Genomic DNA, 18,935 nt, shown 5'->3' with positions numbered 1-18,935 from the left:
GACCTATCCATCAATGGTAAAATGGATAAAGAAAATGAGGTATGTGTGTATCAACGACCATTCTGCCTTAAAAACAAAGATCTTGCCATTTGGTACAACATGGATGAACTTGGAGGATATGATGTTAAGTAAAATAAGCCAAGCATAGAAAGAAAAATATTGTATGATCTCAATTATATGTGGAATATTAAAAAAAAAAAAGAGTCCAAAACCACAGAAATAGAGAATAAAAAGTGGTTATCCTAGGCAAGGATTGGGGGAGATAAATGGGGAGACAGAGGTCAAAGAATACAAAATAGCAGATAGGTAGAATGAACAAGTTTAGAGATATAATGTGCTGTAAAAACATGAAAACAAATGTTAATAAAATTGTGTTATAGTAGAAATTTTTGTTAGATAGATATTAGCTGCTCTTGTCACAAAAAAAGTAACTATGTGAGATGATGGATGTTAATCTGTTTGACTATAGTAACATTTTACAATTCATATGTATCCTGTAACATCATGTTATAAACCTCAAATATACACAATAAAATTTATTTTTAAAATAAAAGACTGCAGGGGAGCCAAGAGAAGATTGCAAAATCTCCTCAATAAGTGCAAGGTTTATGGGAAAAAAATAACAATTTGAAATAAGTTTATGTTAATATATGTTAATGAGACAGAATATTTCAGTGTTTATTTATCATCTAAATAACCCAAGAGAGTTACTGCAACTTTCAGAGATATCGGCTTCAAAACTAGGACAATCTTAACTCAATTTAACCAATATATACATAGGCATCTTAAAGAAAGAATAAAATACCCTGGCCATTTTGTTGCTAATACTATTTTTCCTTGCCATTCCTTTAATACATTTTTAAGGTATTTATATGTGTAATTTTCTGAAATGACTGTTCTTCCAAAAGAAAATCTGCTAAACCTTCAGTTTTCATTTCTTCTTTATAAAGAGTCACTTATAGTGCACTCATGTTCTCTGATCCTCCCTCACTTTTGTACCTAATAACTATAAATAACATTTTACTATCTGGTTATATAGGGAAAAAAATATACTTCAAAGCATTAATTCCTTGAGAATGGATGCTGTCTGGATGATCTTTGTGTTCTTAATCTAGTATTGTGCCTGGAACGTAGATGGTATTAGATATATATTTATTAAATCAATATGCAAATTCTTCAATTTTAACAAAAGTTAAGATTGGCTTTAACCTTTTTTCAGACTCAATGAACTACTTTTAGCATTAAAGACTGTGGTGGTGTTACTAACAATAAAGTATACTTAAGACTGCAAAAGAGGTCCATCAGCAGCAGATGTTGCTTGCAGATGGAAGATCCATCAGTTTCAGAGGTTTTAAAAAATGGAGCACAGACTCTTAAAAATATAAATGGCCAATCTATAGTTTGAATAAATCCCAGAAATAACTTCCAGCTATTTTTATAGTTTATTATTTGGCAACTTTTAAACATACAGTATTCTTGGTAATGACTAACAAATGTCAATATTTAGAGAAAAAGCAGAGATTCATAAATATTGAATACTTATTAAAAACAATCATAACAAAAAGCACATTTTTCAACATTTAAAACATTTGTTGGCAGTTATTTTTAGAACAATTTAAAATATTTACAGAATTTTCAAGAAATAATAAATCATGTGTTGTCTACCTAACTTCTATTGTTCTTTCCCTGGGGAAAAAAAGTCTGATTTTGTCTCTGTGACAAAAACAAATAGCAAAGTGATGTGAAGAAAAGAGCCCATTAACAGGTAATACTGGCAGAAAAATAAATTCACTAGCAATAGTTGATAATGAAAATGAATGCATTTAGATAACCAAGAAAAAATAATTTTTTAGCCTCAATTATATAAGCATTTAATAAATGCTTATATAAATAAATTCCTTTGGTTCAATACAGCTTGTAAGAAGGCCTGCATTAATACTTACAACCCAGAAAAATGCATTTTCTTTTGCCAGGCTATATATACTATTACTATGGGACACTGGACCAAAAGCCACAAAATATGGTTTGCTATAGTTTTAATGTTATGTAAGTGGCAAAACTAGACCTTTGAAATCTCACCTGTCTAGCTCCATAGCTGAAAACGGCAAAAACCATGCATATGAATTTTTATATTAACAATTACTAGTTAACATTTACACATGAGGATCATGTCTTTAAAAGCCTAAACTACAAATCCCACACTTATTTAGGTGCATAGAACCTTTGAAGGAGGGCAGGAATAACTATGTTAGTTAAAAATGATTTCTTTGGCTACCCAAGGAGTTCTTTCTGGTTCTGTATTATGACCACAATAAAATAAGCCTGTAAAAGAGCAGGGACAATAAAAACAGCCCTAAGGATCACCCATTTTTTTTTTATTGTTTTGAAGTACATGAAAGAAGTACACCATAAGAAAAAGAACACACCAAAATTTCAACATGATCTTCCTATAGCATGTACTTCAGGACTATCTTGTAAATAAAGTTGCTATCCTATTTTAGTATTTCTGCAAACAAATATCCTATATGAAATAAAAATCCTGTTTTATGCACAGCTTAGTTAATAACTGAACTATGAATATTTATTAATAATTTAAAAATTGATCATATCTAATAAGTCATATATTTACTGCTAATAGTAATTACAAAATTTCCATTTTTATTTTACATCAGAAAACTGCAGATAGAGAAACGAACTTCTTTTGAACAAAGTAATTTTTAAAATCACATTAAATGTTTAAAGACAACTTAAACATAAAAACATAAAAAGAATCCAAAGACCTAGTAAGAACTTCCTTTTAAAAAAGAAAAATTTTAGATTATTTTTATTCTCTGAAGATTAAAAAAAATACTTACAATATGGTTACATTTTCAAAACATATATCTGTGATTGTTTTATCCACATTCACCACATCAGTATCAAACACATTAGCTCCCATTTTGAATAAACAAAAAATGGCATAGCGTTGCGATCCTGAAGGAAAAATAACATTTTAAGCAACAATCCATGTAATAAACAATTATGTTAAAATCTACTTGAAAATAAAAAATATTAACTTAAATATTTGTTAAAAGATTATTTTCATACATTGTATACTGTAACCCTTAAATTTAACAGTGACTGTTCTGCCAGTATATAGAATACCTTACTCAACTAGAACACAACAACTAAACAAGGAAGAAAAAATAAAGTTAAATATACAGGCCTCTCAATAGCCTAAAGAAACCACCAAACTCACAAATTTTGTTACTATTAAACTCCTTAAACTTTAATTAACAGTAAACTTTATGTGTATATAAACGTGTGTGTGTGTGTGCGTGCACACACACACACACACACACACACCCTACCACTTCTGTCACTTTGGTTTTCTAGTCTATTTAAAAGATGTTTTTTATTAGAAGAGGTTAAGAGTAGGCACATTAACAACAGCGAAATATTTTCTACCAAACTAACAGCAAGGGAGGAAACCACAAGGGGAAAAAAAAAAACACAATAAAATAGACACGAGAACACAAAAAACATAGCTGCTGGGCCTTTTAATTTGGTGATGTTTTAAAAAGTATTAGGTGATTAAAGTGCTAAATCCTCATTATTGAGAAAATGTAGCTCTTCAGAAAAACTTATTCTCTTTGGTAATCAGAAAGCTTTACTTAATTCCCACATGTACTCCTTTGTAAAGTAAATTATATTTCGTAATTGAATAACAAACACTAACCTGATTTTAAATCTTCATATAAAACTAATTATGCTTAATATGATTCAGTTTTTAAAATACAAGGAACAAAGCTATCACAATAGACAAGAAAGTTAAAGGATTATCATATCTTTCCCACTTTGCCTCTAATAGCTAGAAATCATTCGAGGTTAATATCCATGACCTAAGCAATACATAGATTTGTAAAGACTAAATAAAACCATAAAATACTGAAGGAAAAAAAAATCAGATCAAGCTAAAAATATTTCCTATTACATCCTGTTAAATAACTTAAAGTAAAGAAATAAGGCAGAAAAACTTTCCAGATGCTGGTCAAATATAAGAAATGTTGGCTTTACCTTTATTCATTAAACATTTTCTTTTGTTCCATATTTCCCTTCCCCTGTCCCACTCTGAACCTGGTACTTACTGTCCTTGCACTGGTTCCTATCAGCAACTAAAAGTACATTCTATAGGCATTATCTTAATTATTATCAAGTGACTGCAACATATTTATATTAAAAATCAGAAAAAGTTAAAGATAGTGCTTATTCTGTAAAATGACATCAATTTATCTCAGCATGGAAGCAGTCTTTTTTCTCAATAACCAGATATACTACATACTAAAGAAAACATTTCCATTACAAATTAAAATCATACATACGTTCTTTATTGCTGAAGTGATCAGAGTCTTTCCACATTAGTGGTATTCGAATATCTATAAAGAAGGCAAAAAGAAATGCTAAGTAACACTTTTAGTAAATTTTATTCTTTACAGTGACCTGAACCTCTGTATTCCATAATTCTGACTATTAAAGTGCTATTATTTAACAGCATGTTTTCTAGGCATTGTTTATGGTTTGTACTTTTAAAAGTTATTTGTGAAATTTCTGTGTGAAGTAAAAATATATTCTTATAAAAATTGTTCTAACTCCATGTTTCTTCCTCACTGATTAATGACATCTTTATCATACATGCCATTCTGAGTAAATGTCTGTTCCTTAGCTACACATTTTATGAATCTGAATCATTTATCAATTACTGTCTAGCTAAATACCAATATCATACTATTTTTTTTTCTTTCTTTTTTTTTTTTTTTTTTTGACAGGGTCTTGCTCTGTTCTTCTGGCTGGAGTGCAGTGGTGCCATCACGGCTCACTGCAGCCTTGAACTCTCAGTCTCAAACAAACCTCCCACCTAAGCCTCCTGTGTAACTGAGACAACTGGTGTATGGTGTATGCAATCATGCCTACTTTTACACTTTTCTTTTTTGTAGAGACAGAGTTTCACCATGTTTGCCAGGCTGTTCTTCAACTTCTGGCCTCGAGCAATCTGCCCTTCTTGGCCTCCCAAAGTGCTGGGATTACAGGCAAGAGCCACTATGCCCAGCAACGCTATACTATTGTAACTATAATACCTTTATAATATACTTAATAATCTGTTAGATATATTTCCTTTTTAAAAACACCATACTCTTACTTGCTAATTTCGTTATACAAATTTTACAACAAATTCTGTCAAAATCCCCTTTTCTCAAGTGTTTTATTAATATTCCAGTATCCAAGTTAATTTGAGAATTGATAACTCTATAATATTCTTTGTATAGACTAGCATAATAATTTGCCTTTACATTTTTATTAAGATTATTCTTGGATATTTAATGATTTTGTTTTTTGGTGGTTTTCTTGTAAACGGTATCTTTTTTGCTATTATATTTTCTAATTAGTTATTGTTGATGTAAAGAGAAACTACTTCTTTTTGTAAATTTATCTTGAATCCAGCCACTTTTACTGAATTCTTTATTCATTAAAATAGTGTTGCAGTAAATTCTCTTAGGTTGTATAAGTCTAAAGTTTTTTTTTGTTTTTTTTTTTTTTTTTGAAACAGAGGCTTGCTCCATATCACCCAAACTTGAGTGCAACGGTGCAATATCCACTAACTGTGACCTCCACCTACCCCGCCCTCCTGCCCCCAGGTTCAAGCGATTCTCCTGCCTCAGCCTCCTGAGTAGCTGGGATTACAGGCATGTGCCACCACACCTGGCTAATTTTTGTATTTTTAGTAGAGATGGGTTTTACCATGTTGGCCAGGTTGGTCTCGAACTCCTGACCGCAAGTGATCCACCTGCCTTGGCCTCCCAAAATGCTGGAATTACGGGCATGAGCCACCGTGCCTGGCCTACAATCTATTATCTTCAAACAGTATTCAGTTTATCTACTTTCAATAGTTTCATATTTTATTCTTATTATTTTAACTAGAATTTCTAAAATTGTTAAATTATATTGAAATAACAGACACTTTTTGTTTTCATGAAAATGCCTTATTGTTTTATAATTATGACTTGGCTGATGTCCTGTCAAAAAGTCCACTTCTTGCTTGACCACAATTGCTGACTCATTTCATTTCACAACTATACTTATTCACAGCTGTTCTTGCTCAGTTAGGATTAACAGAGTGTTAACTATTTACACTATCATGGGAGGGACATGGATCCTGACTTCCTTTGCAGTACACCCATAACCTGTGGGTTAGCCTTCTTCTATCCCAGGCCTAAGAGAGGAGGGTAGATGTCAGCTTCTCAAGAGAAGATGGATACTGATTTCCCAGGCAGTCATATGCTCTTCAGACAGTAACAGATTTGTAACCCATGAACTCTATTTCTTAATTCAGCTTCAAATGATAGAACTTCCTTCCAGATTCTTGCAAAGGGCTGACTCAGTTTCAGTTTACAGTACTCTAACCTTTGTTTTGTTTTATGTCTTCATTGACATTTTAATGGTAAACTGAGAGAGCCATAATAAGACAGCTGACTTGATGATATCAAGTCCCAGAAGTCTATCATTTTCAAAAGTGAAAACTGAGGTACTTGGTGAACTGATTTCGTTTAGTCATTAAATTAGTAGTCGGTGACTAAGCTGAGATAATTACCACAATATAATTACAGTAAATACTACATTTACATATGGTAAATATTTGGTGTTAATCAGAGTAAATTTGTTATTTAGTTTCATAAAGATCTGGCCAGGGAGTGGTGCAGTTGGAAACAGAAAACCCAGGTATTTTCTGGCTATCAAAGTAATCTCAAAATATTATGAAACTTTGTTGCAAATATTCATCTTTACCAAAACAAAAGTCACATTTTCATCCCAATATCAAAACAAAATAGATTTATAAAGGTGAATTCATTTTTTATTTTGTTTTTACAAACACATGTAAGATATAATTAAGTCTAGGAACAGATGAAAAGATATTACCTAAGTATCCCATTTTCTCAGAGTTTCCGTTTCTTAATTTAATTTAAAATTATCTTTTGGAAAGAAGAAACACATGCAGAAATAAGTTCAATTTTTACACTTGAGTAATTGTGGGCAGGAAATTGTTTTTCCTTTCATTTTAAATACTTTTACTTAAGAACCCCCTTCTAAATGTAGTTATTTCTAATATCATGAATTGCTACAGTCAGTAAACTGTTATGAAATGACAATAGATGTTGACTATCATGGCATTTGAGTGTTTAACAGAAGCTTAACATATCTCATTTGTATACTGAGTGGCACTGTATTAGAAGCAAGAAATGAAGGATATGTTTAATTATTTTTATAAAATCTTAAAGATCTATAGTAATTTATTCACAAGAAAATTTATTACACATAATGAACAATACTATATAAAGGTACGTGTTTGACAGCAAAAGAATGCAAGGATAAAACATGCTCTGTATAATTAGAAAGAAAAAAACAAATATAAATAACTATAAAATAAGCAACAAATTAATATATATTCTAGTTATTTTCTGAAGAATATTTTGCTTAACTGAATGCAATTCTTCAGTTTTTGGTCATTTATGTACTTTGTAAAATGTAGGTCTACTGTCCTGTGTGATAATTTTGTTTATCCAGAAAAATGTTATTAGAAACAGTAATTTAGGTGACAATAACTCAAATGCAGCAGCAGGCTCTCTAGTACAAGACTTCTGGCCAATAAAATAACCAGTGGTTACTTAAGGACCAATGGAGGTATACACTGTTGTTTCTAAAATGTACTGATGAGGTAATATTTGTAAAAGTGCATTCATTATCTGACTAGTGTACGCACAAGTCAGACATGTATTCATTTCAATGTGTGGCATCTCCAAGCCATTGTCTTTAGCTTCCTGAGCACTTTGGAGAAACTGAGACTGCACAGCATAAGTGCCATCTAGTGGTGAAGGGTCTCCTAACTTCACTAGGAATTCAGAGAGAGGAAACATCATTTCTAGCTGGAATGGTAACAGAGAAGATATTATATATAGATGAACAAACAGATCTTTAAGAAAGTGTAGTTACTTCACAAGCTAATTGGGTGTCAGAAGCGTGGGTTATGTTGACAGGCCAAGGAGATGTCTGCTTAAGCAGACAGCTTGTTTTTAGGAGTAATAGAAGGTAGGACTAGAAAAAAACTTGGGTCAAAATGGAAGACTGAAGAAAAATGTTTGGTCTTTACACTACAGGCAATGAATAGCAGCCATCCATCCAACAGTTACTGAGCAATTATGATGAGCCAAGCACTGTGCTAGCCTCTGGGTATAAAGCGATGACCAAAATAAACATGGTACCAAAACCTCACGGAACTTCTGATATAGACAAACATTAAAAACATTACAGCTTCTGAGCAGGAAAGTAACAGAGTCAAAAGACTTGGGTTTGGCCCAGCACAGTCATTTAACCTCTGAGTCTGTAGAAAATGACACTTACTCTATTTTACAAGGCTGCACTAAGGAGAAAACTGCAGAGTATGTAATGTATGAAACAGTTTTCTTAAATTCTAAAGTTCTATATAAATGTACAGCATAATGCTGAAAGCAGTGTTTTAGAACAAATATTCTAATAGAGGTATGAAAAACAAACTGAAGAGAATGGAGACAGGGCATGAAACAAAATCTACCATCTAGTTACTTTACAGAATTTATTCAGCAATATAAAAATTAATTTATAGCATACCAGATATGGCAATCTTTCCTTTACATGCAGTTCGTTCTTTACTTTCAAATTTCACATCACTGTCAAAACAAAAAAACTTATGAAAAAAAGAAGTTTTCTAATAAGCAATGGTTTTAACAGTCTTTCACAAATGTTGAAATATTAAAAACAAATGCATATCCATGAATAATAATGACTTCCAGTTAAAGTAAACTATTTGACTCAAACTTTAAGATGTTTAGTCAACGGTTAGCAAGTTAAAAGAAATATGTGGAACCACTCTCTGATTTTTCAGATAAACTTTATATTCCTTGATGACTGTATACTGGTTACTTTACAATGAAAGCCTTTTGTGCTCACTTGTATCTGTAAACAAGATGTACAATATTTGTCCATGTCCCCAGAAGTGTAATACCTTAGAGCTCACAATTTCATAAATTACATTTCTAATCTACTAGATAAAATGGCTTGAAAAAGTTAATGAACTTCCCAATCATGCAATTTGCTGTCCAGGAGTACTTTATCCTTACAGAATCTGATAAATATCCAAAAAAGTATCTTCTGCTATATAAATATCTACAGTTATTATCATATTTCATTTCCCCAAGATTCCAAAGAACTAAGTGTATGTTAAAACAATAAATTAAGATGAAAAACAGAGTAGCTCTGTAGACAGAATAAAATTTAGAGAAAAATATTATGATTCAAAGGAAATTCTGGGGATATAAGACACTACCAAATCTGACTTTAGAATATTACCATAAAAACTTTAAAAATAGATGTCTCCTACTAGATCAGAACAATCCAATCTTTGACTATTTCCCCAATATCCTATTTTTCTAATAAACTGCATTTAGAGATTAGCATTCCATTTACAGGGCAATGTTTCCAAAAGTATTCTTTGAATTTTTCATTCCTATTTAATTTGGTCAGCTAATTAACTACCAGCTAATTTGATTTGTTACTTCAAATAAGTGATAAAACGGAAATTTTCCATTTGGATAGTTTAATTCTAAGAGGGCTTCTGGAGAAAGGCTGGATGGGAGTTTGAAATCGGATGTTATCTAAGTAATTTTCAGAAGAGGATGACAGCAACACACAGCTTTCAGTAGGTGTGCTAAAAAGACTGCCAATATATCCATTATCATGCATCCAAATTTGAAAACAAATATATTATTCCACTTTTTTGTCCCTTTACTAGATTAAACTCCTAAGTATTACAGGTAAAGTATATTTCAAATGAGGGAAAATAATTTACTGATGTAAAGTTGGTAAGTTTACATGTGACATTTACACAGTATTTATAGAATCACACATTAGGTATGAGTAAAATAATGGAGTAGATTTAAAGCCATATATTCTCAGAATCCTATCTAATAACTTTATGGCCATATCTGGTATTAAAACTAGGGAATTCACTCAGTGAAACATACTAAAACTCATTGTTTGTTTAAAAATAAAGTTTCATTGAATCATAAATTTTAAAAACGGTCAAGTTCAACATTTTATATTAGTTTGTCAGGTCGGAGATTATCTTGCTTATTACTTCCTCACAGAGTAAAAAGTTCAATTCAACAGTTCAACTAAACAGTTTATTATCTATTTGAGCAAAATAATATACTGAAAGGCCCACTAGAAATCAAACACAAATCTCAATTTCTTCATACTGGTACAAGAAATACAATACAAACATAATTGGTTGGCATTTGAAAGTAATATTTCTAAAAACGCCTATATGAGCAATGCATAATATAAATTTTTAAAATACTTATTTCAGTGAAAAAGTACAAGGAAGTTCAAATATAGTGTATAACTTAAGGAATAGGTCATAGATTATTCTAAAGTTGAGATCTATTAGGTATTATTAAATTGGATTAAATTTGAGGCTTTGGCAGGCAAATGAAATTCTGAAATACTAGAACTACCAAAAGCAAATTTGCTGAATATTTACAAGAAAAAATTTCCCCTTCCAAACTATTCAACTACCTGACAGAGTATAGCTTTCTCACCTGCAATTATAAATTATTTGCATAGGCCATTTCCAGGACTGGTCAGCATACTTACTATATACAAATACTGTCAAACTATAATATAAATTCAATTTACCATATGATCTTACAGAATTAAGTCTTTTAAAAAAGGAGAGGAGAAAAACTGAAGTAATTCAGCCTCAATTTTCTGAAGCTCGCATTACTTTCAATTCAAATAATAAAGCTGCTATTTAGGGTACTAAAATGTAATGTTTTTCTAATTAATCCAAATTGACAATGAAATTGTTAAATACTATCTGTCTAATAATGTGCTACTGTAGCTAATAGTTTGCTTAATATAAATACTTGTTCAAAAATCTGCAATATTAATGCCAATTCTGAATCCTAGAATTAGATAGAGAGCCAGCCTAAGGAAACAACAAATAATCACAAAATTACCAAAACAAAGCACAGCTAGATAATAGTGTACCTTATTCAAATGAACCCAGTTTAGAGCATATTTTGGTTGAGATCTGTAAATGCTAAAAGATAGAGATAAACATATCAAAGACAAACTTAATTTTTATTACTCATATTTCTGCCTGTATGTAAATAAAATGACCAAAAGAGGGTGCCAATCTGCCACACTGTTGCTCAAAAATCTGTATTAAAACTGACTGAGTAAATACTGATTATCCTACCTTATATTGTTTCAAGTGGGAATTTAAAACACCATTTCTTTGCCAAAATTAACAAGTTATAATGAGAAATAGCACAATGATGAAAGCATTTTACATATTCTTAATGAAGTACTAAAATAATTCTAAATGGGGTTTTATTATTTGAATGTAGGTTATAAAATCCTTTACCTATGATGCAGATAAGTAAAAATAAAAACACTCATTAACCATTTAGCATGAAATTTTAACCCATCCTAAACCTATGGTATAAGATGTATAGCTTCATAAATAGCTTTTAAAAACTCAGCAATGTTTTTAAATACAAGTTTTATTATAAAACTACTAAGAGTACACAATTTTCACTTCCAACCTATGCTTTTTCTTTTTTAAGCTATAGTATCTGAGCAATGACCAAAATACTGGAGGATGAGAGTAGTATAATAATCATACAAAACTCACAAAATTATTTTGGCACTATTAAAATCACATTGTTGATTGACACACATAATTAAGTGCTATAAATGACACTGGTTAGTATTATTTTTACAAAGTCAAAGAAAGCATTTCAGAAGCTAAGTCAAGAAGAGATGAACTGGGTTGGGCAGGGGTTGCAAGGTAGGGGGGCAGTGGGGGCAGTGGGAAGGGTACAGATGGATGATATTGCTGAAATACAAGCTCCATAAAGTACTTTTGGGGGGGGGCGGCATCTGTTTAGTTCACTGCTCTATCACCAGTGCCTGGTGTTCAGCTCAGTACATTCTAAAGAACTCAATGAATGTTTAGGGACTGTTAAATGAAATGAAATAAGAATATGGTCATTTTGATGAAGCAGACAGTAGATATGGATTCTAAAGTCTTAGAATTGGATTTTACTCATTATTAACTAATTATATTAGTAGGTTGCTATTAACCTTTTAGCCTTAGCATCTTTATCTGTAAAATGGGGAAAAGATTCTCTATCTCACAAAGCTACTAAATGAATATTTAAAATGTATCCTATGTCTTTCTTCAAAATGTTACACAAATACAAGGATTACTTTCTGAGTATTTATATTTTTGGCCTCAGTATTTAGGTTGGGGCTTACATAGAAGAGTCATTAAACCGTTTGTTACAGTGATCAGACACTGACTTACTAGTTCCTATAAAACAGTGGTAGCCTCTAAATCAGATTATTTTCACACATTCTACAAAAGCCTTCAGATCAACAAGGAAAGCAAATAAAATGACCTACAGTCCACACCAACAGCATAACTAGAAAACAGAGACTTCTAAAAATTATAATTTACATGTAAATGGGGAAACTAACATCTGAAACCATCAAAACCAGCTGTGGAGGTCTTGCCATCTAAGAAAAGAGTGAGGTGGGCATTGCAAAACACAAGCAATATCAACTTAGGATTTCCCCTAAAAGAAGAGTGAATGGGTATAAGATCTAGTGTATACCATAGCACTGGTTCCTGGAGAGGTAAAGAACAGGCTTCAAAAGTACTTTGGTTCAAAAGTTAAGTCTTGTGAGAAACACAAGAATGAGTGAGGTGCCCTTTGGAGACTTGGCTACCAAGAAAGAGAAGGAAGAAAGTAGATGAAGTTTAAAATCCCAGAAACACATTAGTATCAAGGAACAGAAAATCAACCAACCAGCATCCTAAAAGACATCATTTATTAAGGAAACTACTCTTCACAGTTCCAATAATGAAAAATATTCTTGAACTAAGAAATCAAATACAGATTTTGCTTTCTATGGTTTCAGTTATCCAGAGTAAACTGCAGTCTGAAAATATTAAATGAAAAATTCTAGAAATAATCCAAAAATTATTTGTTTGTTTATTTATTTATTTTTGAGGCAGGGTCTTACTCTGTTGCCCAGGATGGACTGCAGTGGTGCAATCTCGGCTTACTGCAATCTCTGCCTCCCAGGTTCAAGCAATCCTGCTACCTCAGCCTCCTGAGTAGCTGGGAATATAGGCACACGCCACCATGTCCAGCTAATGTTTATGTTTTTTGACAGAGACAGGGTTTTACCATGTTGCCCAACCTGATCTTACACTCCTGGGCTCAAGCGATCCACCCACATCTGTCTCCCAGAGTGCTAGGATTACAGGCATGAGCCACCGCACCTGGCCTAACGATTCATAAGTTTTAAATTGTACACCATTCTGAGTAGTGTAATGAAACCTCACACTGCCCTATAGGATGTGAATCATCCCTCTGTCTAGTGTATCCATGCTGTATACACCACCTGCTCATTAGTCACTTAGCTGCCATCTAGATTATCAGACTAACTCTCAAGGTATCACAGTGCTTGTGTTCAAGGTCAATAGTAGCCTAATGTTATACCGCAATGCCTATGACATTCATCTCATTTAAACTCATCACAAAAGCAATTTATCATCTCACATCACAAAAAGGGTAAATACAATAAGATATTTTGAAAGATAACTCATTTGCACAACTTTTATTACAGTATATTGTTATAATTGTTTTATTATTAGTTGTTGTTCATCTCTTACTGTATATATAAGAAAAAACATAGTGTACATAGGGTTTAGTATTATCTGTGGTTTCAGGTATCCAAGAATGATGCTGGAATATATCCCCCAAGGAGAAGGGGTCCTGTGAACCCTTCTAGTAACCTCCCACCTGACTCCTAATCACTTGGCTCAGAAAAATCCTACATATTTCATTAGGAAAAAAAGCACTCCAATTACCCATAGAAAGCTACTATAAATAAAATAGATAATCAAATCTCTTCATTTGATACAAATACTCTACCAACTCCACCTAGAAAAACTAAAAAGTAACAAAAACTATAACATAATACTCCAAAATGAATTAAGTGCATTTAAACAAATTATTGCAAATATAAAAGAAACCATGACTCTAATATCCAAAACTTGAGACTAGTAAAGAATAAACAATAGGCAGATATACAAAGAGAGGAAAGAACAAGGAGATAAACTGGAAAAATAAAATCACTTCTGAAACGAACATTAAAATATAAGGTGTCCAAGAATAAATACATAGAAGTGAAAGTACACTAAGGTACATAGTAAATGGGAGTGAGAAGGATGAAAAGAAAAAAATGAAATAAGGTATTAAAAAATATCAGAAAGTGATAGACATAGAGGACAGGCAAAGAAGATCCAACTTATATGTAATCAGGAAAACAAAATGAGATAGAAATACTTTTTGTATAATCCAGAAAGACTTTCTGAAAATAAAAAAGAACAAACTATATATCAAAAGAGCTCCAAAATGTGCCAAATGGTCAGCCTTACACACATTCCAGTAAAATAATCAGACTTTAAGATAAAGAGAAGTAAGTACTTTCAGTCTCCAGGCAAAAAGTCAAACTCATTTACAAAGGAAAGAAAATATTAGATTTCTCAATAACAAGACAACAACAGAGCCAAGTCTTCACAAAACTCAAAGAAAGAATGTGTTAGCTAAGGAATTTATAACTAGCAAAGTCACCCTAAAAGTAGCAACACTAAAGAAAAACACTATAAACATGCAACAAAGTGAAGAAAACCATACTCATGTTGAAGAATCTATCAGCTGATGAGCTCCTTCCAAAAGAGATGATTTTGGAAAGCATAACGAAAGAACAAGCAGCAAAAATTGTATACATCTGTGTATCAAAGACGAAAACAAAAATGAAGATATCACTATAAGATTAGTGTGTTAATATCCATTCCACAAACGTAGAAATAACACAAGTTGAAAAGAATGTAGAGTGGGGGAAAACAGAATAAGCTTATTGATCTTGACAAATATTAACGGAAAAAAAAAGGTATTACTTAAAGCAATAAAATATCAGAAGCCTGTGTTAGGCCATTCTTGCATTGCTATAAAGGAATACCTAAGACTGGGTAACTTAAGAGGTTTAATTGGCTCAGGGAACTAAGGGCATTACATATATAAGAACTTAGAACTAAGGGCATTATAAAGTGATCAGTATATAAAGTTTTTTATATAAAATTATTGTAACTACCATGACGTATAAAATGCTTCCAAAATTTTTTTTAAAAAGCAGAGACCACATAGTAAAAGACTGTAATTATAATATACACAGTTAATAAAAAAGAGTATTACAGTGGCTGAAATCAGATATCAGTTACATTAGTAAATATAAAATGTCTTAATTTTCCCATTAAAATGATTTCCAGATTGGCTTATAATATAAAACCCAGCTCTAGGATGAATACAAGAAACAGGTCTTCAAAGGTAAATCAGAAAGGCTAAAAATAAAGAGATGAGCAAAGACATATGAAGCAAATACAAATAAGAAAACAGAGGATGTGATTTTGTTACCAGGCAAGGTAAAATTCAGGTCCAAAAACATTACCTGAGACAACAACAGAAGGACACTTTATAATGCAAAAGACTGCAACTAACAATGAATATATCACAAGTACCGAATATACCAAATGTTACAGAGCATCTTCGTAAAGCACAACATACAGAAGATACAAGGATGAAGATAATTAAGCCTTAATAACAGAACATCTTAACCTATCTGTTTCAGTACAAGACAGTTCAACTGGTCAAAAAATAAGGAAGGTTACTGAAAATCTAACAAACATAGTCATTAACACAGATCTTTTGAACACCTTTGGCTAACTTTACACTCTTAAGAAATATAACTTCAAAAGCCAATGCCTCTGTCATGAAAATGAACCATATTAAGTCATAAAGAAAACCTCAAGATGTTCCATAAAGTAGAAAAATAAAATTTGATCAAAATACAACTAAACAAATTCCTCTTTTGGTAATGGCAGAATAGCTCGTGCTGGAGAAATCTTCCCACAGAAAATAAAAAAAATATAGAAAAACTATTTAAAAAACATCTACCTGAAGTGACTGGTAAGTGACCAAAACTATACTGAAAATTGAAAAGAATCAACACTGGAAAAAGTGATACAGTGGAAAAGAAAAAATAATTAACACATGATGAATCTCAAAAGTATTATACTGAAAGAAAGAAACCTCCACTGTGTAATTCTATTTATACTAAGTTCCAGAACAGGCAAAAGTAACCTACAGTGGAAAAATGTCAGAATAGTGGCTGATTCTTGGGGTGGGAGCAGTGGCAACTGCTAACTGGAAACTGGGAAGAGCACAATGAAACACTCTATATCCAAAAAATGTAATTAATTCTAAGAGGAAAACAAACAAACAAGTAAGTCTGTTTATGATTTAATAACAAGACTATAAGAAAAAGCTCATTGATATGGTTTGGTTCTGTGTCCCACCCAAATCTCCTGTTGAATTGCAATCCCCAGTGCTGGCAAAGGGACCTGGTAGGAGGTGATTGGATAATGGGGGCGGATTTCCCCCTAGCTATTCTATGACAGTGAGTTCTCATGAGATCTGGTTGTTTAAAAGTGTGTAGCACTTCCCCATTGGCTCACTGCTGGCTCTCCTGTCCCCATGTGAAGGAAAGTGCCTGCTTCTGCTCTGCCCTTTTGCCATGTTTGTAAGTTTCCTGAGCTTCCTGTATAGCCTGCAAAACTGAGTTAATTAAACCTCTTTTCTTCATAAATGACTCAATCATAGGTAGTCCTTTGTAGCAGTGTGAGAACAGAGTAATACAATCATTTCAAGTAATTTTTGAACACTCTCTAACCTATATCCACAGAGATGTACATACATGTGTACATATACATATACATACACAAAGAACTACAAAGAACTTATTTTGAATTGTGTCATAAAGAAATAAAATGGTTAAGCTGAACATGGTTGCTCATGCCTATAATACCAGTGCTTTGGGAACCTGGAGGTGGGAGGATTGCTTGAGGCAGAAGTTCAAGATCAGCTTGGGCAACATAGCAAGACCCTATCTCTACAAAATAAATAAACTGAGAGACAAAAAACAAATAAAATTAACTAGGTGTGGTGGCATGAACCTGTAGTCCTAGGTACTTGGGAGGCTGAGGCAGGAAGATCACTTGAACCCAGAAGTTTGAGGCTACAGCACGGTATCATTTTGTCACTGCACTCTAGCCTGGGTGACACAGCGAGACTCTGTCTCAAAAAAAAAAAAAGAATTGGACAGAGAGATAAAACAAATATTAATTGTAGAACCTAGGTAGTAGGTATATGGGTATTCACTGTATAATTCTTTCAACCTTTCTGTATGTTGGAAAATTTTCATAATTTCTGTATGTTGAAAAAGAACTGCAAGGCAATCTTGAACTTGCCTAGGTAGGTTTACTGTCAGTAATAATATTGGTACTGTAATTATGAGACTATTTTATATAATCATAGTATATAAAATGAGGAAATATATTACTCTTATTGGGAAATAAGATTTTCAGTACAAAAGAGTTAAAATATAATTCAAGAAAACAAAAACCTATAAATGTTGATATAAACTCATGATTTTTTCATCTCTTTCATCACCATGTCCACCGAAAAGGCCTAGAAGCAGTGACACCCCAGTAACTGTGAGCATACCTACTGCCCAGGTCTTGCATTCAAAACACCATTCACCATTAAAGGGAGGCAGGTGTCAGAGAAATGGCTGACTCTAGGCATGGGGCAAGGAAACTATAAAGCAAGACTGGATCATCTTTTTGTATCGGGAAGCAAGAGGTTTTTAGTGACTATAAATTATAATAAAACATTGAATAAAAATCCAGGAATGGAGAGAAAAAAGAGAGGAATGCCCTTCTTTATGAGCCAGTAAGTGTAGAAGGAATAATAGAATTAGGTAATCACTGTTTTACATACCCCATTATAACTGATTTAGGCAAGGATCATAAATGGATGATAAAGCCATTAAGTTAAAGCTCATTGTGTAATAGAACAGTCACCCACTTCCAGCACCCTGCAGATTACTTATAAACTACAAAGGGAAAACCATTTTATCACATAGAAGCAAGCTGGCAACTGTCATCTAAAGCGAGGGTTCAAACTCAGCATTACCTGGTGGTAAAACCAAATATCATACTGCATCAATTGAGAGCATATAATGGTCCCCAACCTCACCTAGAAAAAAATATTTGAGTCTGATAAAGCCTTTAGACCCAATGTCCATCTATGGCAGAAACAGAATATGAGAAAAGGTTCAATGATACCTCAAGGAAACAACCAGGCAAATGCAGAATGTAGAATATTTTTAAAATGTAGACTCTTTTTTTTCCCCAAGACAGGGTTTTGCTCTGATGCCCAGGATGGCTGGAATGCAGTGGCATGAATGTCACTCACTGCAATCTCAACTTTCCGGGTGCAAGTAATCCTCCTGCCTCAGCTTCTTGTGTAGCTGTGATCATAGGCACATGCCACCACACCCAGCTAATTTTTGTATTTTTTATTTTTGGAGAAACAAGGTCTTATTATTATGTTGCCTAGGCTGGTCTTGAACTCCTGGGCTCAAGCGATCCTCCCACCTCAGTCTCCCAAAGTATTGGGATTACAGGCCTGAGCCACCCTTCCTGGCTGAGACTCTTCAAAGTATAAATGACAAGAGGTTTTTAGAAAATGGCAGAGTGATTAAAAGAAATTGAAGAGATATAACCAAATGTAATGTATAGATCTTGACTGAATTCTGGTTTGGAGAAAAACGATAAACAGTTTCCTTTTGATTATTTGGTAAAATTGAATATGGGCTGGATATTAGAT

At 32.6% G+C, this 18,935-nt stretch overlaps 1 protein-coding gene across 7 annotated transcripts in view; it reads right to left on the bottom strand.

Moving 5' to 3' along the window:
• The window catches only part of RTKN2 (rhotekin 2), a 180,681-nt gene that overhangs the window by 42,889 nt on the left and 118,857 nt on the right, over positions 1-18,935 (bottom strand). For 5 of the 7 annotated variants that reach the window (XM_035268284.3, XM_078345857.1, XM_002756335.8 and 2 more), the window contains 3 exons: positions 8,677-8,735; positions 4,362-4,415; positions 2,856-2,973 (listed from right to left, as the gene is read on the bottom strand). In XM_035268284.3, the coding sequence (XP_035124175.1) occupies positions 2,856-2,973; positions 4,362-4,415; positions 8,677-8,735 (231 nt within the window). The remainder of the gene's footprint in view (positions 1-2,855; positions 2,974-4,361; positions 4,416-8,676; positions 8,736-18,935) is intronic. The other 2 variants (XM_078345859.1, XM_078345858.1) reach the window with 1 other exon arrangement.

The sequence above is a fragment of the Callithrix jacchus genome, chromosome 12, assembly GCF_049354715.1.
Source record: "Callithrix jacchus isolate 240 chromosome 12, calJac240_pri, whole genome shotgun sequence".
Lineage (NCBI taxonomy): Eukaryota > Metazoa > Chordata > Mammalia > Primates > Cebidae > Callithrix > Callithrix jacchus.
The sequence above is the reverse complement of the archived record's forward strand: the minus strand, read 5'-3'. Positions and strand labels throughout refer to the sequence as shown.